This window comes from Periophthalmus magnuspinnatus, chromosome 8, assembly GCF_009829125.3.
Source record: "Periophthalmus magnuspinnatus isolate fPerMag1 chromosome 8, fPerMag1.2.pri, whole genome shotgun sequence".
NCBI lineage: Eukaryota > Metazoa > Chordata > Actinopteri > Gobiiformes > Gobiidae > Periophthalmus > Periophthalmus magnuspinnatus.
Window position 1 is genome coordinate 28,243,456 of NC_047133.1, and position 26,299 is coordinate 28,269,754.

Consider the following 26,299-nt stretch of genomic DNA (forward strand, 5'->3'; position numbering starts at 1 on the left):
TTGTCTGCTCTCCCATACTGGTCCGTGACCCTTAGGTGCTCTTATTTTCTACGTGACCAAAACAATCTCAAACGTTTCCCGTTGGGTTCACAACGTTATAGGCTATATTTCTAATTCTTTTTCTGAATGAGCCTGGACCGTATCTCTTTAGTTGCTGTGCAGGTGAGATAATAGCTTAGAGAGAAAAAATGTTCTTTGATATTGTAGTTATATGCTTTTATCTCACAAATGTATGAAAAAGCTTTGATTGTCATAATAGTCGTCATCAGACACAAAAGGGCTAAGTAGAGGGAGTAGGGGTTGTTGCTAACATCATATTACCACTTATAAGAGATGCCCATTTTTCCATAAAGCATTGCCTGCCCTCTAACACATATTTAGGTAATAATTTTGACTTGCATTCAGGAGTATCTAAATAATTCAGTTAATTGATAGACATTGATCAGGAAAAAAAAGTTATTCTAAAATGAAGTAATTTTAAATCTATGTGTAGTCTGAAGAAGTAAACATGGACATAATGTCCTTTTTTGTCTGGTTGTAAAAAATCTACTGTTGTTTGGTAGTGGCTCTATAATTGTGAATCTTGACATCCTTAGCTTCACTGAAACTGAAATATTTTAATATTCTTACCACAAGACAGGCAGCGCAGGAAACTGGCTATTGTGGGTAGCATGCAGTTTGTTGTTATTTCCAGCTGAGCCTCTGCTAAATCTACTCTTGTCTTTTACTTCTGCCTTGTTTTGTAGTGATCGAAGCTTCTATGAGTAAAACATGTCAATGTCACCACAAGTCCAAGAAAATGCCATGAAGAAGAAGGAGGAGAAGGAGGAAGAGGAGTGGAGTCATTCTTCCTACCCCTGGTATTCCATCCTGAGGACTACTTAGCATGTTTTAGTAATCTATCACATCATCGGTCTTTGCTATTGACATATCACAGCAAAACCACTGAAAGTTGTACTGTTAAAAAGACTCTGCAATAGGTGATTGTATAAAGTGCTGTTTTGTGCATCGTGTGTGGAAAAAAGTTGTATTTGTAGTTGTAGTATTTGTAACCATCCAGTTAGTTAGTTAAAATATGTACCTACACAAAACAGTATAAAGAAATACACAAATCTCTATATAGGTGAGACAGTGAGAGGGTGAAATATAGTGGCTGTAAAAATAGGTAAATGTGTAAATGTGGACCCTTTAATTTTGTACATATTATATATATGGACAAGTATAACAAAACTAAAATATGTTTACTATTTTCTTCACTACTAGTATGACTTATGCTTATATATGTTGGTAATTTAGTGGAAGTTAATGTCAGATTGGTGGCCTGTCTGTATACAGTACAGTTCAGTCTAGTTAGTGTTGCCATGGCAATGTCAGTGTTTGAGAAACTATTCAGCACTTTGGAATTAAACATTTTAGTATTTCTTTGGGAGCTAGACGCCGCATGTGTCCAGTGTATGGGTTTCTTGTATGGCTGTGTGGTGAATATATGTGTGATAATGTGAGGATGGTTTACTTGTCATTTTTTCCTCATGTTTTGTGTTGTGTGCTTCTCGTCTCAAGTTCCTGTTTTGTTCTAAGCATTGATGTGTGTGTGTGTAAATATAAATTAACATGCAGATGTATTATTGCAATAAAAACTACTGATGCAAAGAAGCAACACATGATTTGTTTCCTTATGAATATTTTACTTAGTTAACTTAATACTTATACAACATGTTGGTCAGTTGGTTTACAATGTTAACATACCTGACATCCATTAGCGTGCATCTTTACAGAATATAAACATGAAAGACATTACTGAATTCAGATCTGGCCAGTATGAACATGTAGACAAAAACTAAATCGATGTTATAAGTAACTACCTGAACCTTAGATTTTCATCAAGGGTCCAGGTTTATATATTTATTTATTTATTTGACTGGGACAATGCATATTGATGAACAGACATGATTCAACATGAATGTAAATATGCCATAATATAGCCAAGGCTAATTTCCATCTGTTGTCCCACGGAGGTAGTTACTTATAACAGAGGTTTGATTGAGCCACCACACATTCATTCAAGCTTTACACCAGGACTGACTCACACAAAAATGTTTATTGAATATTCATACAAAGTTATAATAACTTTACAATTTGTGGTTAAAAGTACTAGACCTAGTACTAGTACTTTGGAGAGCCAACAGAAATGTGTCTGAGGGCCATGTTTGTCCCCATGGCCATAGTTTGGGCACCACTGCCTTAAATTATTGTTGTTTTAAAATGCAAATAAAAAATAACTCACATTTTGTACATTTGACATAAACATAGTTTGCCATTCTAAACATTATTTGCCTTGCAGTGCCATCCCTATAGTTCCTTAGATTAAGGTGGCAGTGCCAGTTCTCCTCCAACTAGACACATTATCTGTATATTTGTTTGTTTGTTTGTTTTGATGACTTTTATGTGTAGCACTTTGGGCAGCTGAAGTTGCTCTTAAATGTGCTATATAAATAAACTTGAACTGAATTGAATTGACTGTCATAAATGATAGATCCCTGGACCTTTGCCTCATCCAGCCTAGTTTGCTTCATAATAAGCACTTAATTAAACATATATTAGTATTAATAAAATTCCATAAGCTTTACAGCTTCTTGGGGCTCCATGTTTTTCACAGGGTCACTTATATATTGCATGCATATGTAAACAGAAATGTGTGTACAATATACACATTCTGTATGTAGCATGTAAACGCTGAGTGTGTAGATGCGTATGTTGCTACGTTTGTGTATGTATGTGCCCTATGTATGTGTACGTTGTGAAAAATAAAAATGAAAAATAAAAAAAAGTATCAAAACTACAACATAAAAAGAATGGCCTGATAACTCTAGGCAATCACATATGGGTGTTTATAACAATAAACTATAGCCTTTAGTCTTTATAAAACGTTTATATAGTCTATGGACCAACTGCAAAACATAAAAAGCTAGACTAAATATGCTCCATAAATTCCATTTCAAAGGTAAGCCAAATAGATTTTGTTTAGTATATGTGCAGGCTATAGGCTTTATTTCCAATAAAATGGGTATAAACCAGCCGTAGATTCTAACAGTCAATTAGTCGTTGATATTTGGTAGACCATGAATAACGTTTCATAACAGGTGTTGGTAGATGTTAATTATCCATTGATTGATGACCTAAACAGCTGAACGTAAACTCATTGCAGATACAACATGGAATACCAAGCTGCATAACTTGCACATATTTTTCATTTGGCATTGCACTTAGTTTGTAAAATAAGAATATTCTCTCGAGTTAGTATGTCACGAGTCACGACGAGACATGTACGAGTGTACGCGCCGTGCACCGTCCTGTCCCACTTTAACACGTGCGCACCATCTGTGCGCCACTAGAGCGCGCTGTGGAGGCTCCTCGCCGGCGTGAGGAAACCTCTCCTCCGGCGTCAGCAGCAGAGGCAGTCCGCTCCTCCTGCTCTGCTCCTGACCCGCATTCACCCGTACTGTACAGGCAGGGGGAGGACCGAGCGAGCACAGGAAGCTAATCACCTCTGTACAGTTTGCCTGCACACCGTGGCCATGGCCTTGGAAGTCCCGGACAGACGCTGCGCTGTCGTCTTTTGTCAGCCCACAGCGAACATTTAACGGGGCTAACGCGGAAAGAAAAGGCACGCAGTTTGGACTCGGAGGTAAGCTAGCATTTATTTCTCTGCATTTGTGCTTGATTCAGCTCTGCACGTGTTATCGTGTCTGTTCGTTTTATGTTTCCCAGCTTGAGGCAGAACGTAGAAAGTGTCATTTTACGACAGTGAACGCAGCGGGACAGCTTTATGGGGACGGCGGTGCAAGGTGAGTTGCTGTCCTCACGTCAACCCGGCCACTGTACCTATAGGTTCATGTAAAGCAGCCTGCCAATTAGCTGTAGCACAGCCTCTGAGCCTGTGTGGAAAGTATCATTACACTTGATGGGCATATCCAATGCTGGCGTCAAGAGCACGCTCATGCAGGAACATCAAAATACAGGTAGTCTATAGCCAAATTAATATGCATTCATTGCTCATTTCAGCTTGTATTGAAATTGAAAACCCTTTTGAGTGCACTGTGTGAAACGGAGTGAGATGGCACATGGATAAGGTAGAGGGCTGGGTACAAGCTGCCTGGCACTGTGCTTGTTTGCTGCATTTCTATATGGTTCTATATGTGATTTGCTGTGTGGCCATAGTCCACATTCCTATGTTGTGACATGTTCCAAGTTACTCTACATTTGTACAAAATGCTTTTATTTGAGCCGTTTATGTGTTGCAAGATGGCATGACATGTGGAGTGTGGGTCTGGTAAATGTAGGGTGAGGAGGAGACTGATGTGGGAAGGACACAGTGTACAGAGTGAGAGCAACATTCACATCTGAAGGCTTTGGTTTTGTTGATCTACAAGTAATGGCATGGAGGCACTGGGGGTGGTACATGTTATTAATAGTGCATCTGTTGCTTTTAATATAGCTGGGCATTAATTTAATATAAAGAGATGGTGTAAACATATTGGCAGAAAATAGTACATTTTATCATGCCTTTTGAATACAGTTAATGAACTAAAACATGTGTATTTAAAGTGGTAGTTATGAGATTATACATGTCCTGTCCTGCCATGCTTTTATGATGTGTACATTAAAAAACAGCATGCCGAGAAAAGCACTGATAATATCTACTGCAAGTACTTGATGACAGGCACATATATGCATAACATGGCAGTTAAACTGAAAGGTAGAAAACCTGTTCTGAATATTCACCACAGCACTGCTATAAGTTACAAGATATTTACCTTCTACTTCTAACAATAGCTACTCCACGCATATAAATAGATCTAATAATTTTTTTTAAATGCTGAAAAACAACATGACTCAATAACATTTCTTAATAATATTATAAAAATACTATATGCCAACTGTGACCTTACTACTAACTACACTATGAACTAACAACAGGCTGAAAACAAGATTTGCAGATCAATATGGAGCTGGCTTGCTTTTGGAACTGATGAATAATTTTTAAGACAAGTAACTGTTGCCAGCTGTGTAGGTACGCATTTTGTCTAGGAGCATTTATACAATAGATAAACAAACAATGATGCTTATGAACAAAATCGTAATTGAGATATAGAATTAAATAAATGAAAAACAAAGCAGTGTAATATTGTCTATAGAGAATTGTAAAGAAACAGATTATATCAAACCACTAGTAACATTCATAATTGTGTAGATAATCCATAGTTATAGCCAGTTATTGCACAAATACTATAGTATACTGAAGTCACTTTAGCTGCTATTTATTCTAGTCCATGTGCTGCACTGTTCATAACCACAGTCTGAGATGCTTATTGTGCAAAGGTTTGTAACCTTACAGCTTTATTTTGCTGACACAGTGTTGTGTTTATTGTAAACCTTTATTGTGTTGATCTTGATTTTGATTGCATGTTTCTATTTTCCTGCTGTTCTTGAACTTTGCGTTGTAATTTCCCTATTGTGGTTCAAGTAAAAGTTTATCTGATCTTATTTTAATTGTGGTTATATATTTGGATAACTGATTTGCTTGAGGTGCTTGGAATTGAAAAAAATAAAGTTTGGGGAAGAAGACTGCCAAGATGTTAGTCGCACAGGATTTAAATAATAATTTTTTTATTTATGGTTCAGAGAATATTGCACAACACTTAATTCATCAGGAAGTTGAATTTTCTGGCTAATTTACACTTTACAAAACAATAGTTATTTTGCAGGTAGGCTACAGATGTCATGGCACAAGTAGCATCTAACTAGCTTTATCAAGTTACCCCTCTACTCTTTTTTACTTTCTTTGCTTAGAGTGAGTAAGTTATCACATCATGCAGTCAGCATCATGTGGCCTCCCTCTTCTCTTTCTCTCACTCTCTTTTTTTCTTTTTTTTTTTAAGGGAAAAGGGAAATTTGAGTTGGTTTGACATATTTATTACTGGATGGGCTGAATTAAAAAATGCTTCTAGAATAAACTGATTGAACAAGAAAAGAAAAGAAGTGAGCATGTTTACGTACATTGACTATAAGCACTAATCTCGCATGCCGGCAGCCAGACATGACCTCTTTTGACGTCCGCCGCAGCGCTCACCCCCTCCTCTTTTTATTCCAGCGTCCTGGTTTTTTCCAAGGCTTAATGTATAGAGAGAAGAGGAGGGGGAGAGGAGTGGAGGGGCAAAGGAAACATACCTACCCCTCTTCTCTTCCCAGCTCCCCCTGCCTCTGTCTGAGAGAGGCTGTTACATAACCAGGCTCCTGAGGCAGCTGTTAGCCCCCGTCCCCGGAGGACCACAGCCTGCTGCCGATGACGTCACGAGATGTAAAGGAGGGCGGGGCTAAAGGGAAGGGGGAGGAGTCAGCATTGAACTCACGCAGGTTCATGTGTTTACCTCAGAATGCGGGAATGTGAGCTGCCCAAGGTGAAAAGAGAGCTCACAGCATGATTCAAGCATGTTTGTCTTTAATCCTTATTGTTACAACTTGTTCTGTGCATTAATAATAACTGAGGAAGCTATAGAATTATGTCAACAGACAGATTTAGTCCAGAGGGACTATGGTCCCTTACGTGACAGGCTTGTAGGCACATATAGATCTGAGTTAGTAGCAAATAAATGATCGTCAGGCAGTTTAAATTTTAAGTCACTTAAGATTCTAAAACATAGTTCAGGGATTTTTTTTTTATATATATATATTGAGAATTGGCATATTGTTATATTGTCATCACCGTGAGCTTGAAATACTCTCTATTTTTATTTATTTATTTATTTTTTATGTGTTTTTGGTTTAGGCTTCAACCAGTAGTCTTAGTATAGTTTTGCTGGAGGTTGTTAGCATGAAATGGTCAGGTGTTCAGTGTAATAGTGACACTAATGTGCATTTATCTTGAGCTTAAATGTGAACAGAATATGATACTCCCATGTTTATTATCTCTTATCCATTCCCTCTACAAGTGATAACAATGCACTTGTTTTCAGTTTTTATTTGCTAATAGTACAAGATTTGCTATATTGTAACCATTTTATGGTGTGCACAATTTGTTCATGTAATGTAGAATAATTTTTGGGTTATGCAACTCTAGGATAGGTGTCTTATGGCATTTATCTTAAAAGAAGAAAACATGCTCATGATTGCATTCAAATGTTAATTCAGTCCTTATAGCGAGCTCAGCAGTGGGAAACATTCTCAAACACTCCACTAATCTGCCATGTTGAAACTGCTCGGAAGTAAACAGCACTAATTGGGCTGGTGTGACGGCTTGTGCTGATTAATAAGATGCTCAGCTCAAAGTCATTTGCCGACAGCTCTGGGTCTGTGGAACTGACAACAATAACTGTACAGGTGGGGCAGAAAACATTAACAACAGCACCCCTATGAATCAGTCGCCATTGTTTGCTTGGGTAAATGCATACTAAACTTGTAAGTCTTATATTGAAAAGGGTAATATTTTTCTTGGTTCGATGATGGCACATACACTACAGTTACTGGCATTATGACTGGCATTTTTAGTAAACATAGAAAGAATTCTTAACTGGGACACAACACTGATCAGTACTGTAACCTGTACCACAATGTTTTCATACTACGTTACTGTTCAGCTACAGCTTGTGAGATTGTGAGGACAAATACTGTTGTATAAGCTGTTTTTTTAGATTTAGCATTGCCATTATCTCCTGGTGCGTGTATACCTTTAGTTGTAAAACCGGCCTGACTGCTGTATGGAAAAGCACAGCAGTAGTAGAGCAGAATGTTCTGTTCTTTGCTCTAAAACCCTGGAAGATGCCTTTCCTTGGCACCCAGTCATGTCTTCTCAAACTCTAGACATCTATAGCAGCATGGGAGAACTGTGCACTGATCAAGCAAACTGTCTGCCAGTCCAGAAGAACACTGGCCCCTCCTCTTACAGGATATTACAGAAAAGGATCTAAATGGGTTATGAAGAACTTGCCCTCTGAGTGTGCCAGAAAGCTCTGATCACATTTCTTATATGTCTCAATGTAATTAGTTGGAGTGCATATGAGGCATTTGCAAAAATATACCCTAAACACAACAAACAAGGAAACTGCAGTTTTGATGATCATTATAAAACAATTTGTACAGCAATGCTTTCAAAACTAGTTAGACAGTTATATCTATAGACACCTGACAATACTTTTGTCTAGTATTTACATCCTTTTAACACATTCACTGACATTTAAGGATCATTTGACAACAGCAGTTATAGGACCTGAATACAAACCTCTGAATTGCATTAGAAGTTCATTCTCTCAGGTCTCAGCGATAACTGCAGCTAATTAGCTTCAGTTATAACCGCATCAGTGCCATGCTGCGTCTGCAATGTCAAACATCACAAATGAGCTCTAAGACAGGCACCAGGGAACTGTATATTCCAGAGAGGCAGAGACTTCAGAAGTGATGAATGAGAATGGACACAGCCATGTTCTTTACCATATATACCTCAATAACATAATCATTTTTAAGTCCTGGTGGGCAATAATTATTTAATAACTTTTGGAGAGCAAATTGGGAGCAGAATTAAAACACACTGAAGCAAATGAGCTTGAACTTCCTAAACTAAAACTGTTATTTGATCATCCCATATACATAAATGCTGCTTCTCTATTGTTCCAATATTTCTATGTCTAAACAGCAGTTTAGCAGTTCAGTGTTTGACTGTAAATAATGTCCCTTTATTTTTAGATCAACAACATGGTTTAGAGTTCAGATAAACCGTGTGTGTGTCTGTGTGTGTCTGTGTGTGATCGAGGGTCCATCATGCCAAATGCATGTGCCTGGACAGTCCAGACTGCACAGATCAGATTTGGAGGAGCCTGTTAGCAGCCACACCCTGCATTGCTTCTGATTGGCTGATTCGGTTGGCACACTTACGGTGGCAGATGCAGTTTTTGCAGTGACATTTATTCTCCCTCCATCTGCGCCTCAGGGTGTGTACAGTCCCTTCTTATGTGCAAGCCTTGGGAGGTAGCGTGGCTTATTGTTTTGGTTCTTGAGGATGAAAAGCACTTGGTTGTTAAAGCAGTTATACTTTGTTGATACAATATAAAGTTGCACTTCCTTGTACAATCCACTGTTCACAATATAAACATGTTGAATTGTTCTAAATGTGACAGCATAAGTCAAAAGCAGAAGTATTCACATTTCACATATAGGCCCATGTTTACCACATGTAAATTTGCCTGTATTAGCATGTCGTGTGCGACACTTTATGTGTGAGAAACCGCATATATGTTCTGTTCAATACTTCCTGTGTCAGTTGACAGATGGCCATCAACTTCAAAAGAGCTGCAGCAGTAAAACACACATACAAATTCAGATTACGGAATACATTTGTAGAAACCTGATCAAAATCTGAAATTCTAAAACTGAATTCTAGATACGGAATGTTAATATTTGTTATTTAAATCATTAGTTCTTTGTATGATCAGAACTATTGGTATATAATTAATCAGCATATTGTTTCAATCTACCTGTTCTTTTGTTCATTCTCAAGGCACTATGTGGAAAACCTCCCTTGTATCTATTCTCAGGTCTAAATATGCATACACATGGTCAGACTTGAGCAGGAAAATTGCAGGGAATAGTTTTTATGCTCCCAATAGTAGGAGCAATCTCTAGACTCAAAATTTGTCTTAAATTAGTCTCAGAGGAGTCATTCATATAAAGCTTAAATATATATTTTTTCACCCTTATTTTGAATAAACTAAATTTGCCCTGCAAGTGATATTAGTTATTGTACAGTAATTGAGTAGTTACTTTTACTGACAGAACCCACTCCAGTTATCTCTGCTTGTGACTTGGATGTGAAATAAACTAGTTTGTGCTGCGTCCTCCTCAGATTTAGTTGAAACTGTAGTATGATGACTGATTTATAATATTAAATAGATCATACATTGTTGTTGTGGAATGCAGGATGAAGCGCTTTTCCCCATAAGAGTAAAAACACCACTGGAGTATTACAGCTTGTGTAGCACTCTGACTGCTCACAGATCCTCGTCCTCTGTGAGAAGGAACAAAGCCGGCGTCTGCAGTAGCCACAACAGGAAGTGCTGCTGCCCTTACATTAATGCATGACCAAAGTAGAGTAGAGCCCTCCCCTCAGCTTGTACAGCCAAACTCCTGCAGAGAATATTTTCCTGGCTTTCACTACCATCCGGAGGGAGAGATACTCTGTGGTACTGTGTGCAGAAAACAGATCAACAGAATGCTGAAGGGAACTGGGAAAGGTCATGACCCAGACGGGGATCCAGCAGCAGTGCAAGCATTTGGCATGGCCTGCTGGACCTACAGCCAGGCCCTCCATGTCTAATGGATTTATTCAGTCCACAATGAGTGCTGTGCATTTTCTCTTGGTCCTACAGCTTATCAGATAACCTCCAAAACAGGAACATTACATTAGGAGCTGTCTCTGGAGGGCATTGTAAACAAACAGGGCTAGCAAGTGTAATGATGCTGCTTGATGGGGTATTTTCTGTTCAAAGGTTAAACATGATGTGTTCCCACCCTGAAACAAATATTTTCCTACTTTTGCACCACAATGTGATGTTTTGGGGTTAAGTCCTTCTTCAGACATGTCTGCTGTTTTGTCTTTGGAACCAGCACGCAGTCCGAATATTTTATTGGATGTGCATGCCTACAAAATACAAAATATGAAATGAGTGCTTTATGATTTTTGGTTTGGTATTCTGTGTTTGGCTGGCAAATCCAGAATGATCTGTATTTTTTATACAGAGGGATATCAGTCTGGTCACCACTCTCTCTGTCACACAGTTTAGTTCAGTGACACATGAAATGAAGGAGTCTCATTGGTTCTCTTATCTCATATTAGGGTTTAGTGCTTCACTCATTGAATCTGGAGAAATCTTCAATTTTTTTCAGTGTCCTGTATTATTTTCTTGTCACTGACTGGCTAATCCGCCTGTCATGCACGTCCATGTTAACCTGTGGAGATTCAGTGGTGACCAGATTTACATCTAAGTATTGGAAAAGTGTGTATTCTGGATCACAGGGAAATAATCAATATGTAGAATTTATCTGCAGTGTCAAAAGATTAAAAAATCAAATTTTGGTCAAAATTCCATGTAAAAAATTCACACACATTTTCTAGGAAATCAAAGCATTAGCATTAGATTCTGAGACAGTCAATACAACCTCCTAATTATAGAGATGAAAAATCGTAAGGGTCCAGTCTAAATTGTCAGATTTTTGCCTCCTCATATCTCGACTCCATTGTAATCCCACCCATCCACAGAGGAGACTAATTGCCCCTGTCATCCTCAGTCAAACGACACATATTTTCAAGCCATGACAAAAACTGGAGTAAAAATATTATGTGTGTCTATGTTAGAGATGGACAATATTTCAGTCTTCGTATCAGTATTGCTGGAGTTCATATCCTTTTATATATTTATGTAGTATTTAATTCAGATGAGGATGATTGTTAAAAAGCTGATTTTGTGTTCATTAATGAACTTTTCATGATTTCCATGAGGTTTTAGCTAAATAAATAATTTGATCAGATGTTAGTGTATTTTTTACTAAAATACTGTATTATTGTATCTCGCTGTAATCTAAGACTTCATCGTCAGTAGTAGTTTAGCTCCTTTGAAAAATGTCATCTCTAATCTAATGTTTGTGTAACTGCTGAAGTGTTGTGTGGGCCTTTATGTGTGAGGAAATGGAAGCGCAACGCTGTGACATACAGTGAATAAGATAGTCCTCTCCAATGGCAGACTCTCCAGTCAGTAGATGAAGCAGACAAACACAAGGCAAGGAGCGGGTTATGAGATGTTTCTTTTGTAACTGACTTTTGTGTAACTGTGACTTTTGATTGAGGTTTGTCCTGGGTGAAGCACTGCTTGTCATGAACACCCGAGCCTCACTGGTCTGTGCCCTCTCACTTTTAGAGGCAGACTGCACCATTGCAGTGTTAAAGTCCAGTGCTCTGCAGAATTGTGAAACTCAGGCTGGTATCAGAGCCATGTGATTAGAGTTAAGGCACGAGCTGACCCTCTTAGAAAATAAAGAGTCTGAACATTCAGATCACTTTTTATTTAAACTAAATCAGCTTAGCAATTTAACAAAGCCCTCCACACAGGCTGCTGCCCCATATATTTTGCATGTCACATGATTTCTGAAAGAACAATTCATAGCTGAAAGTGCAGACTATTGATAGATTGATATCACCCATCACTTCAACCATCACATCCAGGGGCAGCAGTGGCTCCACATGTTAGAGCTGTTGCCCACCAACCAGAGCATCATCCACATTGTGTACGAATAATGTGTGAGTGAGTAGTCAATGAGTGAATGTATATACTGTAGCACTTTCAGAGACTTGGACAAGCCTGTAAAGTGCAATTCAAGTGCATAATTATTGTACTCACTTTGTGCGACCAGTTTCAAGTCAGCCAGGACCACGCTGACTTCACCAACTTCTGCATGACTTTAGCTATTATAGCCTAGTGAGTTTACTGTGCGCACATTTGATTTTCTATCAAGGATCCTACTTCCTCAAGCTCGTGTAGCTTGTCAGTGCAACTTACAAAGGAACCAGTTCTTCTACTTGGCTGTCAGTGAGACCCAAGATTTTTTCTATTTTCTATCAGATCAAACACACCACTGTGACCTTTTCCCTTAATTATATGAGCTACACAACTTAACCATTGTCACAATAGACTATCACTACTTGCTGTGCAGGCGTATTTGCTAAATACTTTTATATGAGTTTAAATGTACTTCTTTTTGTCCAAGTCTCTTTTTGCATGGTTGAAGTATCATTTTGCATCTTCTAAACATTTTACTTTCCTTTTTCCAGACTTTCCATACCAGGAATCCATTATCCAAGATACTCAGCAATCCCATGTTGAACTCAGCCAAGACAGGCCTTCATCTACTCATAATCAGGTGGGTACTCATTTTACGGTGAAATATCATATTTTCAAAATGTTTATATATTTGTCTGTGGAATCTTCTCAATGTTTTACTTTCTTGTTTTTTTTTTTTTTTTTTTTTTTTTTTTTTTTAAACCAAATCCGTTCTCTGTTGTGCCTCCAAAAGCTTTCCCTCAGAAGCGCCGCTCTGCTTTAGCTCTGACACAATGACATGTGACATATTGTGACATAATGGAAGGTGTAGCGTAATATGACTCAATATCTTTTCATATGCACATGCTTCACTTCACATTCTTCACGTTTTCTTTGCACGGATTCCAGATTTGTGGGTTGAAACAACAAAATATTGTCCCTTTTAGCACTATGTAATAGCAATTATATATTGATTTGTATCTTAATTCATCCTTGTAAAAAGGTGTAGTGTTTTTAGATACTGTCAGTTGACCTCATGGCCATGACTGTTTACAGAATGTCTTCACCCTCTTTCTCCACATTTCACGCTACAGCTATTTTGTCCAATAAAGCCTTTGGGTCCAAAAAAAGTGACAGGTCCTTATCAGTCCTTGAAATTCACAAATCAAATCTGAAATTTTCCACAATCCATCAACGAATGCTGTATGTAAATTACTACAATAAGTATTATGTTTTTTGTTGTGATTAATTGCATTTAATTTTATTTAAATTTTTTAAGGTATAATTTAATATCATATTTAGCTTTTAATAACACATTTTGCCTTTTCCACTTTCTCATTGCTTACTTTTTCTAATGTCTTTGTATGTAAAAATACATGTCTATAAATAGGAAAAAACATGTAGGCTTTATTGTAACAATGTGAAGCAGTGACATAATGATGTCTTATTCATTACCATCACCAGTGTACATTCATTTAAAACTGCTGTGGCTCTACTGTCAAGTGTTCAGAGGGTATGTACTCTGACAATAGACTGTATAAAGAAGTGGACTAAGTGAGTGTGACGTCACCCATAGCGTTCGGCTCTAGTCAAATGAACCTCATCAAGGCTAACAGTTATAGGGGTGAATTTGGAGAGGAAGTTATTTAGAAGTCTGATCGCAAATATCATAGCAACCAAAGAGCCAATCCGCATTGAGGCTGTTGAAGGTAATGCCTCTTCCTGTCCGCACCGCTGTGCGCTTGAGAAACAACAGACAGTTTCTCAATACAAAGTAAATTGGAGCCAGAGTCGTTGGAGCCCTAAGTGCGCCCATGCTCACTTCCTATTGGAAGCTAGCAGGTTAGCTATGTCTATTTATAGATACAGTCTATGGCTCTGGTGCTTTCTGACTCTCTCAATAAGGCTCTTTCTACAGCTGGAATATACAGAGACTTTTATTCTGTAAGACCCACTAAGGAAGCGTTAAACCAGCAGAGCCTCGACATCTTAAATAGTGGAACTTGTTGAAGTTGGCATACTTTTGGAAAGTATTGTTTTAGATATTTACAATGGCATGAGTGGACAGATAGCACATTTTTCAAACATGCTCCAGGATTTTAACATCTAGACACGACACAAGAAGAACACAAACAACACAAGAAGAACACACACATGCATCTTGTCCTCCGCAGCACACACGCCTGTGCACACAATAGTGGAGGACAGGACCAAAATCTGCAGAATCGGAGCCAACAGAGCCCAGAGCTACAGTGAGGCAAATAAGTATTTGAACACCCTGTGATTTTGCCAGTTCTCCCACTTAGAAATCATGGAGAGGCCTGAAATTTTCATCTTAGGTGCATGTCCACGGTGAGAGACATAATCTTTAAAAAAATCTGGAAATCACATTGTGTGATTTTTAAAAAAATAATTTATTAGATGTTCAAATACTTATTTGCAGCAGTAACATACAATCTATCAGCTACAATTCTGACCCTCAAAGACCTGTTAGTCCCCCTTTAAAAAGTCCACCTCCACTCCACTTATCCTAAATTAGAAGCACCTGTTTGAGGTTGTTAGCTGCATAAAGACACCTGTCCATCCCATACAATCAGTAAGACTCCAACTACTAAAATGGCCAAGACCAAAGAACTGTCAAAATGCACAAAAGACAAAATTCTAGACCTCCACAAGGCTGGAAAGGGCTACGGGGCAAGCAGCTTGGTGAAAAAAGATCAACTGTTGGAGCTATTATTTGAAAATGGAAGAAGCTAAACATGACTGTCAATCTCCCTCGGACTGGGGCTCCATGCAAAATCTCACCTCGTGGGGTCTCAATGATCCTAAGAAAGGTGAGGAATCAACCCAGAACTAGACGGGAGGAGCTGTTCAATGACCTGAAAAGAGCTGGGACCACCGTTTCCAAGGTTACTGTTAGTAATACACTAAGACGTCATGTTTTAAAATCATGCATGGCACGGAAGATTCCCCAGCTTAAACCAGCACATGTCATGGGAGAAAGTCATGTGGTCAGATGAGACCAAAATAGAACTTTTTGGTCTTAATTCCACTTGCCGTGTTTGGAGGAAGAAGAATGGTGAGTACCATCCAAAGAACACCATCCCTACTGTGAAGCATGGGGGTGTTAACATCATGCTTTGGGTGTGTTTTTCTGCACATGGGACAGAACGACTGCACTGTATTAAGGAGAGGATGATTTTCTCAGATGTTCAAATATTTATTTGCAGCAGTAACATACAAATAAATGATTTAAAAAAATCATACAATGTGATTTCCAGATTTTTTTTAGATTGTCTGTCACAGTGGAAAATTTCAGACCCCTCCATGATTTCTAAGTGGGAGAACTTGCAAAATCACAGGGTGTTCAAATACTTATTTGCCTCACTGTATAGTGCTTAAAACAAGTCAATATTGCACACTCTGCTTTTTGTATGAACTGCTCTTCTGTATTCTCAAATTCAACTGAAATTTGATTGTGCTAATGACCAAGATTAGCATGCAATTAATTTGCGTTAATATGACTTTGTGTTAATGCAGTGATATCTCAATAAAGTTGACAGCCCTAATGTACATACAAACAAGGACTAAACAAGAGGGAAAAAGAAATGAGTGTCTTGGTCTTAATTAGGTGCTAGAATTGAATGCATGCTCCCTCCCTGACCATTATCTCTAAAGCAACACAAGATAAGTCAACAGCCACACAGACATTACTTCACTAATGACTTCTATATGGTTGCTAACCTTTGATAAGCAAATGTTCATAGTTCAAAACAAAATAATAGAATAAATCACAGTGCAATATTTTATATATGAAGCTTCCTATAACTTCACTTCAATAAATATTTGAGATGCTGAACTCTCCCCAACCCTCAAGTCCCTTAAATACTGCATTGATGAGTTTGGGTTTTGAGCTTGACACGAACATACAAGCACATGACAGCCACAAAAGAAAAAAAAATGCAGTGACCTACATAAAATGGGCAGAGAGAGAATGGTGTGACAGGACTCGTTCTGAGCTAATACAGAATGAACCACTGAGTGCCAAGGAAGTTTGCAGATAGAACAGAACAGAGTGTAATTATGAATGAATTTAGACACATTGAAATGTTCCATCAGACTTTCTCCTACATTCAATTTCAATTTGGGAAAAAACACAAAAACATTAACACATTTTGTCTCTAAACCATCAGAATGTGCTGTAATAGGCTGTTCTAATTTCTAATCTAATCGGGAATGTGAATACATGTATATGTGCATATATAACCATCCATCCATGCATTTTCTTTCGCTTATCCGGGGCCGGGTCGCGGGGGGAGCAGTCTAAGCAGGGACTCCCAGATTCCCTCACCCTCACCTCCCAGAGTCCTGCAGCTCCTCCGGTGGGACCCCAAGGCGTTCCCAGGCCAGCCGAGAGACATAGTCCCTCCAGCGTATCCTGGGTCTTCCCCGGGGCCTCCTCCCGGTGGGACATGCCCGGAATACCTCCCTAGGGAGGTGTCCAGGAGGCATCTTGAGCAGATGCCCGAGCCACCTCAATGGGTTCCTCTCGATGTGTAGGAGCATCGGCTCTACTCCAAGCTCCTCCCGTGTGACCGAGCTCCTCACCCTATCCCTAAGGGTGCGCCCGACCACCCTACGGAAGAAACCCATTTCGGCCGCTTGTATCCGCGATCTTGTCCTTTCGGTCATTACCCAGAGCTCATGACCATAGGTGAGGGTAGGAACGTAGATTGACCGGTAAATCGAGAGCTTTGTCTTGCGACTCAGCTCCTTCTTTACCACAACGGACCGATACAGCGACCGCATCACTGCAGATGCTGCACCGATCCGCCTGTCAATCTCACGCTCCATCCTTCCCTCACTCGTGAATAAGACCCCGAGATACTTGAACTCCTCCACTTGAGGCAGAGACTCACCACCCACCCAGAGAGGGCAAGCCACCTTTTTCCGGTCGAGAACCATGGCCTTGGATTTGGAGGAGCTGATTTTCATCCCAGCCACTTCACACTGCAAACCGCCTCAGTGCCTGCTGCAGGTCCTGGCTCGATGAAACCATCAGGACAACATCATCTGCAAACGGCAGAGATGAAATCCTGTGGTTCCCGCACCAGACCCCCTCCAGCCCCTGGCTGCACCTAAAAATTCTGTCCATGAATATAATGAACAGAACCGGTGACAGAGGGCAGGAGTCCAACATGCACCAGGAACAGGTCTGACTTACTGCCGGCAATGTGAACACAGCTCCTGCTCTGGTCATACAGGGACCGGACAGCCCTTAGCCAAGAGCCCCAGACGCCATACTCCTGGAGCATTCCCCAAAGGACACCACGAGGGACACGGTCGAATGCCTTCTCCAGATCCACAAAACACGTGGACTGGCTGGGCAAACTCCCATGAACCCTCAAGGACCCAATGGAGAGTATAGAGCTGGTCCAGTGTTCCGTGACCGGGACAAAAAGCACACTGCTCCTCCTGAATCCGAGGTTCGACTATCGGCCGGATTCTCCTCTCCAGTACCCTGGAGTAGACCTTACCGGGGTGGCTGAGGACTGTGATTCCCCTGTAATTGGAACACACCCTCCGGTCCCCCTTCTTATACAGAGGGACCACCACCCAGTTCTGCCAATCCATTGGCACTGTCCCCGACTCTGCGATGTTGCAGAGACGTGTCAGCTAAGACAGACCCACAACATCCAAGACTTGAGGTACTCGAGACGGATCTCATCCACCCTCGGAGCCTTGCCACTGAGGAGTTTGCCAACCACCTCGGTGACTTCAGCCAGGGTGATGGATGAGTCCACCTCCGGGTCCCCAGTCTCTGCTTCCTCCTCGGAAGACATGACGGTGGGATTGAGGCGATCCTCAAAGTATTCCTTCCACCGCCCGACAACATCTCCAGTTGAGATCAGCAGCTCTCCACTCGCACTGTAAACCGTGTTGGTGAAGCACTGCTTCCACCTCCTGAGGTGTCAGACAGTTTGCCAGAATCTCTTTAAGAGCCCCAGAGCTAGTCTCCATGTCCCGAGATCCGTCAAGGTCCCGGCTTTCGACCACCGCCTGGACCTCTATGCACCGGCCCCTTACGGATCCTTTCGCAGGTGGTGGGTCCATGTGAGGACGGCCCCACATTGCTCTTCGGGTGGAACCCCGGTGACGCCGGTCCGGGCGACGTAACAAACCTTGATTGTGCAATCATCATAAGGGGCTTCTGACCCGCTCTTAGTCTGACCCGTCCCCCTGGACCTGTCTGCTATGGGTGACCCTACCAGAGGCATAGCTCCCAGGATCTATGTATATGACCATTTGCACAAACAGATCCAAAGGTATAATATTAAAACAAAAGCCACCAATTGTAATGCGTAATTTGGGGCTTAATGGCTTAATTTTGTGGGTAATCGTTATGCCTTTAGACTCCTCTTTCAATCTTTGAATAAAATGAGAGGCCTCTCCACCGGAGGATTTTGGATCAGTCAAATGACCCATGTATTCATCTAAATAATCCCCAGGCATTTAGTCCATCCAGAGAAAAAGGCCGGTGCATCAGTGAGGATCTATAGTCTCTCATTCACACCACAGCAAAGGACTAAGAACCTCCAATCCTAAGGGTGACATATTCATTTGTTATGCACAGTTTCCGAGTGTGATTTCATGAATGTGTCCTTCTAACCGTGCATCCCAATGTTAACAACAGGAATAGCTCTAGCAGAGCACACAGCACCTGCATGTAACAAAGGAAATATATAGGATTTTTTTTTTATCATCAGGGAAGTAATTGCAAATATCTGTTTTCTTGATTGTACAACAGATTTGGAATATTTTACTAGTTGTTTGACAATTGCATGTCTAAACAACAGAGGTCGGATATGATGGCTGACTAAAGGATTAATACCAAGAGAAACCATCACTGCTCATAAAACTGGAATCAGCCGCCAAACACCACAACACTGCGACACATCTGGCACTCATCCCAGAGATTTACAGTCAGAGGATGCTGCAGAACAGAGGAAGAGAAATGTTGCTGTTGGAGAATATCAGAGTGCTATGCTTTGATGGAACTGACATGTAGCCTTTGGACATGCCCATCTCTGAGGCCTCTCTCCCAATCACTGTCTCAAACTCTGTATTTATGTCGATATATTAGATTACTTTTTTAAGATTTTGCCAAGAAGGGTCAGGAAACCACCAGCAATTCAAGTTTTCAATCTCTTACCTAGAGCGTTTTAGGTCATTTCTGAGATCTTTCATTCCCTTACCACTCAGATTTAGGTATCGTCACCAAATGATTTAAGAAGCAAAGCTGACTTTCCTAAGTCATGAGTGTGAAAAGGACCAAATTTACTCATTGTTTTGAATTGAACAGAATTGCACTTATTATTCAGTATGTCTACTTGTAACGTAAGTCGTATACAGATTGAAGGTGTGTATATATATATATATATATATATATATATATATATATATATATATATATATATATATATATATATATATATATATATATGTATATATGTGTGTGTTATTATTTTAAAAAATTGGTGACTCATGCTGATGGGAGTAAAAACAAAGGAATATTGAAATGCCACAGGCTTAGGTTGTACATCACTAAAGATGGTGATTGACCCCAGAGCAGCTGGTGACCATAGCCCAGTGACCATTCATGGCCATAACATAGAGCAGGTGAGCTCCTTTAAGTATCTGGGAGTCCATATTGACAGAGATCTGAGCTGGAACACACAGGTGACCACTGTCTGCAGCAGAATACACCAGTGCCTCCATTTCCTGCGCAGGCTCAGATTATTTGGTGTCAGTAGTAATATGCTCATTTTGTACAGAGTTACCATTGAGTCGGTGCTAAGATATGGAATCACCAGCTGGTTTGGAAACTTGCTGGTCAAATCAAAAACCCAAATTTTAAATCTGGTCAGGACAGCAGGGAAAATTATGGGCTGTGCTGTCCCTCTGAGCCCTCAAGAACTTTACGAACAGGCCATGAGGAGACAGACCAGGAGCATTCTCTCGGACTCGACACATGTGTTGTACCCTGAATATGAACTATTGAGTTCAGGGAGGAGGTACAGGGTACCACTGTGTAGATATAATAGATATAAACATTCATTTGTACCTGTTTCAGTGAAACTGTTAAATGATAAATGATGTAGAAATGAGTGATGGTGTGTTGATAGAGATGTACTGCACCCTGGGTATGGTTTTGTTTGTTTTTTGTGGTGTGAGCAGCCCATTGGTCCAAGAAAAATGTCTCCTAAGGGAGACAAATAAAGAAATCTTGAATCTTGAATCTTGAATGAGTGCCACGTGATGGTAGATACAGCCGCTACAGTTTTTTAATGTAAGAGTTGTGTAACAACAAGTAATAGCTACAAACTAAAAACAAATTACTTTAGGATTTTGATTGATTGTTATGACATAGGGATTAGGATCGTAATTACAACAATGTAAGTACAACCACTTTATTAATTTTTTTTATAATAGCAATATTCGCAATAGCAATATATATTTTTTTGTTTTCAAATCCACAAATCCAGCATACATGGTGAAGTTTGGAAAGTGACTGTTATGGTATTACTCTTTGGCAAATGTAAGTGCAGTCAATGAACAGCAATATTAGTGTTTTTATTTTGCTGTCTGATTAAAATGACTGGGATAGAAAGATTAATCGGTTGTGTGCACAACAATTCCAAACATATCAATCCCGGAAGGATGTAATACATTAATGTTAAAAAATTTTTTACTACACCTTTCTTTGTAATCTGTTTTGTTTTAGGGAGAACACAATGTTACTTTCTGTTAAACAACCTTAGGAAGCTAAGCCTTCAATGATAGCGCTCTGGCATATACTGTCTGATGAACCACATTCCCCAGTAGTTATTTGACCTTAACCTTTGTGTTCTTGCTTTATGTCTTTTGGGAACAGACTCTGTGATGCTCAGCCTAGTATATTAAAACTGAATCCACCCCAGAGATTTCACTGTATTTCCAACACTTGATGTGTATATTATGTGCACATGCATTTGTAATGTGGGCCACAGTGCATTGTGTTCTGCTGGGTAAATCAAAGCTCAGCAGGGTCTCACCTCTGCGCTGTTTACCCACACACGATATTATCACAAGCCTCTATGTACGTGTTGATGATGGCAGAGCGCTTCTTTGTGTTCTGTGTTTATTTGTGTGAATCCCATTTTGAGCGTGTCATCATATCATCAGTGGCTTTCTTCTTATGAGGAGATATGATTAGGGCTTTGACAGCACAACAAACACAGCAGATTAAAATATGAAGGATTAATGAAGCTGTTGACTAAAGCTGCTTTGAGCACTCTTTGGTCATCTGCTATTACGCTCTATGGCTCATTTACAAAATGCATACATTGCATCGCTCTATAGGTCTGGATAATCTGATGTGAGGCCCTGATAATTCTGTCCAACTGTGAGACAAGTGAAGCCTTGTTTGTGTGGGAGAAAGCCTCAGCAACAACCCGTAAGGCAGTGTGCTCTCTCTCTTTCTCCTAATGCTGCATGATTGATTTAAATGGTAAGATTGCAACAGACAGCTGACCGCCACATGAACTCTTCATCAGGTTAGGGTCAGCGGGGCATTCTATATTGCAACAACATTTGCATGATGACCTAATTTAACATTGAGCGTTTCTCAGGGGCATTACGTGGTTGACAGTGTTTTGGTATAGATATTATATGGCTGGGTGTGTAGACCTGCCTTCTGTTAAATATCTCTTTGTGTGTATGGTTTTCAAAATGATTTTAAGAAGCACATGCCGGGGAGTTTGGCCCTTGTGATCGTCAGGCTGAGTGTTGCCACAGGGCTTCTGTATGTCTCAGTGCAATTAAACAAATTGCTCCAAACTTGTAAAACGCTTGTATAAACCCCAATTTACTTTAACTGCATTCACATTTATGAGAACACTACATGAAGTGTGAGGCATATGTTTAAAAAGTTTGTGCTACAAGCTTTTGCAAAGAAATAGCATTATTTTACAACTCTGGTGAGTTACTGTCATGAACACATAAATTTGCAGCTGCTCAGACCTATAAATTGTCTATGGAGCTGATTAGATGGTGCTCTAAGGTTTAGGCACTCATCAGTGTTTTGCACTGAATTAGCAAGTGCACTGTCAACACACAGCAGTTATGAACACCTAATGAGACAGTGACTTGTTGTACTTTAGGAACAGTGCTAAGAATGACAGATCGCAGATATCATGTGATTATTGCCATTAACTGGCACCTACTGTATGCTAGTGTCTTCTTTCATTCTGGAGCTCTGCCATAGAGAACAGTGTGACAGTAATTCTAGTGCCAGTTTAGCAGGGCCATATTAGCCACACAGCATGGAGTGCTATGTGTACAGAATAAGCTTCACCAGACTTACAGATATACAGTAGTGCATTTCAGAGGGCAATAGTTGGATAATTTCCATTTGTTTAGTTTGCTAAGCTTTTCTCATTTTATCTGCAGATAATAGCCCTACATTTAAGGGACACGCTTGGCTCATGAATGTTCCATACAACATGAGTTGTCAGGATACAGCTATTACTGGTGTAAAGTGCAGGCAGTCCTTGATGTGTGTACAGTATGCTACACATGGGTGGAGCTGCTGAGCTGAAAGACAGATTTTTTCTGATTTGGATTTTCAAACTTTCATATGGTTGCTATGCAACCACAAGCAGATGGCTCCATCTAATCCACAGATTTTCACAGTCAGCTTCCTTTGTTTGCACCGCTTTTTGTCTTCCTCCTCTGACTGACACGACTGTGTGGACCATGGACTTCATCTTGACCTATTGCCCTTATGAACTGTGACTATGTGTTGTAGGCTCCTATCAGCACAGTTCAGTGGGGCTGTCCTAATGTCATGTTGTTATACAAACACAACTTATGTCAGTACATTTACCCAACTACATTGATGGAAAGAGTACACACCTAATCAATCAATAAAAAAGGTAGTCCATAAAGACATCACTGACTAATTAGCCAACTAAGCAAAGCTCTGCATGACAGGAAAATGTTTGGACCCGCCGTCCATGGCTATCCGATGGCCTCTGTATACCCTCTGCTTATGAGTGTGACCTAGGCGCTTCAGTTCGACAGGCACAGCTCTGTTTGTGTTTGCTAGAGGGGAACATAATGCAAAGAATGTCGGCTCTGTTTATTCTGGAGTGCTGTATACACCCATACGTCCACTTGTGGATCAAAGCCCCGCTCTTATGGGCCCTTAATAGTGTTCTTTGTCTTGTTGTTATGCGTGGCTCCACACACATGTACTGTGCCTGTCCTCTGATGACCTGCTTTGACAATGGCCCCTCAGGTCATATAGGCGCTGGTTGTATAGAGTCTGTGTGAATCATGCAGCCGTCATGGGTGTCTCGCCACTCTCTGACCAAGTAAATATTGGTAGAAGGTCATTTTTCACATGTTCAGAGACAGGATGTTACAGTGAGGGGCTGCTCTATATTATATCAAATAGGGATGGGCAATATACTGGTTCTATATATATATATTTTTTTCTTTTAGAGATTATTCTTTCATTTTATACAAAAGACGATTCACACCTGTGTTATGCCCTGATGACAATTTTCTTGTTGAAATGAGTTTTTAATAAATTCAAGCATTACCAGACGTACATGAGACAATTTTTCTTTACTGGAAGAATTCTTCCAGCCCTGCCCTAGTGTGTGTGTGCCCATGTGTCAGTCCTAGTTTGGCTTCAGTGCATCCAGTTTGTTTTTTGAACACATTCATAAGTAACAATGAAAACACAGACACAAACAACACAAACAATATGGCTGTAGTTTTACATAAACATATAACAAATTATTTTATATTCCAGATAAATACATTTTTTCCAGATAAATATATTTTATTATGTATTATTATATATTTGAAGTTATTACATTTGTGAACTTTACTTAAACTTAAAGTTCACAAATGTAATGGGCCTTGTTATGGATTTTAAAAACATAATTATCTGTATAAGCAAATCGGTTATCGGCCACAGCAGCAGACCAAATTTTGGTTATCATTATGGGCTCAGAAAATCCATATCTGCCCATCCCTAATAACAAACTACTAAATAGATACCTGAACACTTTCTAGGTCACATTCAATTATTGTATCTGTCTATTCATCCAAGTTTGTGTAAGGGATTTGAGTCAGTAACTTTAGAGGGGCACTATTGTGATACTGTGCTATGATAAGAAGGTCTCCAGAGCAAATGTCAACAGTATACCACACCAGACACAAAGCAGTGTGACTATTTAAGAGATTGTGTGTCAATGTGTATTATTGTGTTCTCTAAATAAGGACAGTTGGAGAACATTTTGTTTTTTATCCCAAATCGGTCTCAGACCATCCCTAGCCTCTATCCGCCATCTCACTTTCCTTCACCAAGCCCTGTCCACGTTCTTCTCTTCAGACTTTGTTGACTATTCTATACAACTTGTACTAGGTTACACACTTTCATCATTATACTGACATTATTAGATTATACTGCCGGTATCACGTTGCACTCCAATGACACTGAGTGGCTTTTAATGAGCAGGGGTCACAGATAGTGGCGGGGGTCTTCGACACTTCGACATTAATGGAAAATTAAGTCAGCGAATACAGCGTACAGTTGTACAGCCCACCAGCTTGACATCTCATGGGGTTTACTATGGTTGAGGGGCACATTTAAATACAATTTCTCTTCAACTCTTCTAGTGTTGATGTTTCAGAACAGACCAATGCAAAGATATTAAAGTAGAGTTGGGATATAGGTTGAAAAAAATAACATCAAAGTGGTTGCTATGGAGAAATGCCAAATGCATCCATCTTTTTGTGTGATACTAGAACGTCCTCAAAAGCGAACTGATACACATATTTTATGAATTATATATAATGAAAACAAGAATGTTATTTTACATTCAATGATTCACCCAATGCTACGTAGTCAGACTTCAGTAATATTAAAGAAATCACTACAGAGGTCAAAGAAACTCTCAACTTGCATACAAATGACCTATTCTTTGATTATTTTCAAGACCATAATAATCTAGGTTACGACAGGCTGTAAAAGCCACCAAAGGACTGGGCAGGAACCTTATATGAGCACCAATATTGAACACCATTAATCTTCTTGACAACATACCTTAAGTACAAACTCAAATTGTATTTTTAAAGGTGTCTTAATCATGGAATTTATTTTGAGGCTTCATCAATTCTCCAGTCAAATTTGAGAACAGCCTGAGCTTGACAAGTCATCTTTTCTTAATGACATGCGCTGAGCTAATTTAAAAAAAAATTTCTTGGGGCATTTTGTCTAAATAAGTATACATTTTCACAAGTGGCGATGTACCATCCAAAAATACAGCAAATACAGATGGTAAAATCAGCACCTCAACTCTTTGGCTAACAAGCATATAACCCCAATTTCGCTTGCCATCGTCTGATTATTGAAACATGCAAATGGCAGCAACGTTTATGTTCTTATCTTGATTTTTGTACTTTACATTTTCCTTCTGCCTCTCTGAAATTAGCACAGATATTGCAAAATTTTACTTTAGGGATCTTATGCAACAACAGGTAAAGGATAATACAATTTATAGTTTCCTGTTGCAATCAAATCGAAATCCTGTAGAAATCCTTTGCTTAAAAGTATGCGTAATGTATTTTGGGTGTAAGAGGACAGTCTTCTCTGAGATTGAACAGCTGACCTGTTGGACAAAGATCTTCATACTGTACATAGTGCAGATTTCTTTACATTATGACATTTCCTGCAAAATAACTAACCATTTGCAGTGAGTGTGTTTGTCTGTCCAGCCACTGTAGGTTGGTAAAAGTCTGTTTTCTTATTACAGAATTGTACAAATTGTCCCAAATGAATGTTGCCTCTGGTCCGTGCTGTCTCTTTATGAGATTAATCGTGA

At 39.6% G+C, this 26,299-nt stretch overlaps 2 protein-coding genes across 4 annotated transcripts in view; both read left to right on the forward strand.

Moving 5' to 3' along the window:
- The window catches only part of nsfa (N-ethylmaleimide-sensitive factor a), a 41,986-nt gene extending 39,186 nt beyond the window's left edge, over positions 1-2,800 (forward strand). The window contains exon 21 of one of the 2 annotated variants that reach the window (XM_055223773.1): positions 747-810. Coding sequence is in view for 1 of the 2 variants with exons in the window: in XM_033971586.2 (XP_033827477.1) it covers positions 747-768 (22 nt within the window). In the remaining variant the exon portion in view is untranslated. Of the gene's footprint in view, positions 1-746 lie in introns of both variants that reach the window. The other variant, XM_033971586.2, reaches the window with a different exon arrangement.
- Positions 2,801-3,759: 959 nt separating this feature from the next.
- Positions 3,760-26,299, forward strand: part of LOC117375570 (thyroid hormone receptor alpha) — a 118,797-nt gene continuing 96,257 nt past the window's right edge. For both annotated transcript variants that reach the window (XM_033971898.2, XM_033971899.2), the window contains exons 1-2: positions 3,760-3,845; positions 12,872-12,960. The gene's annotated coding sequence lies outside the window, so the exon portion shown is untranslated. The remainder of the gene's footprint in view (positions 3,846-12,871; positions 12,961-26,299) is intronic.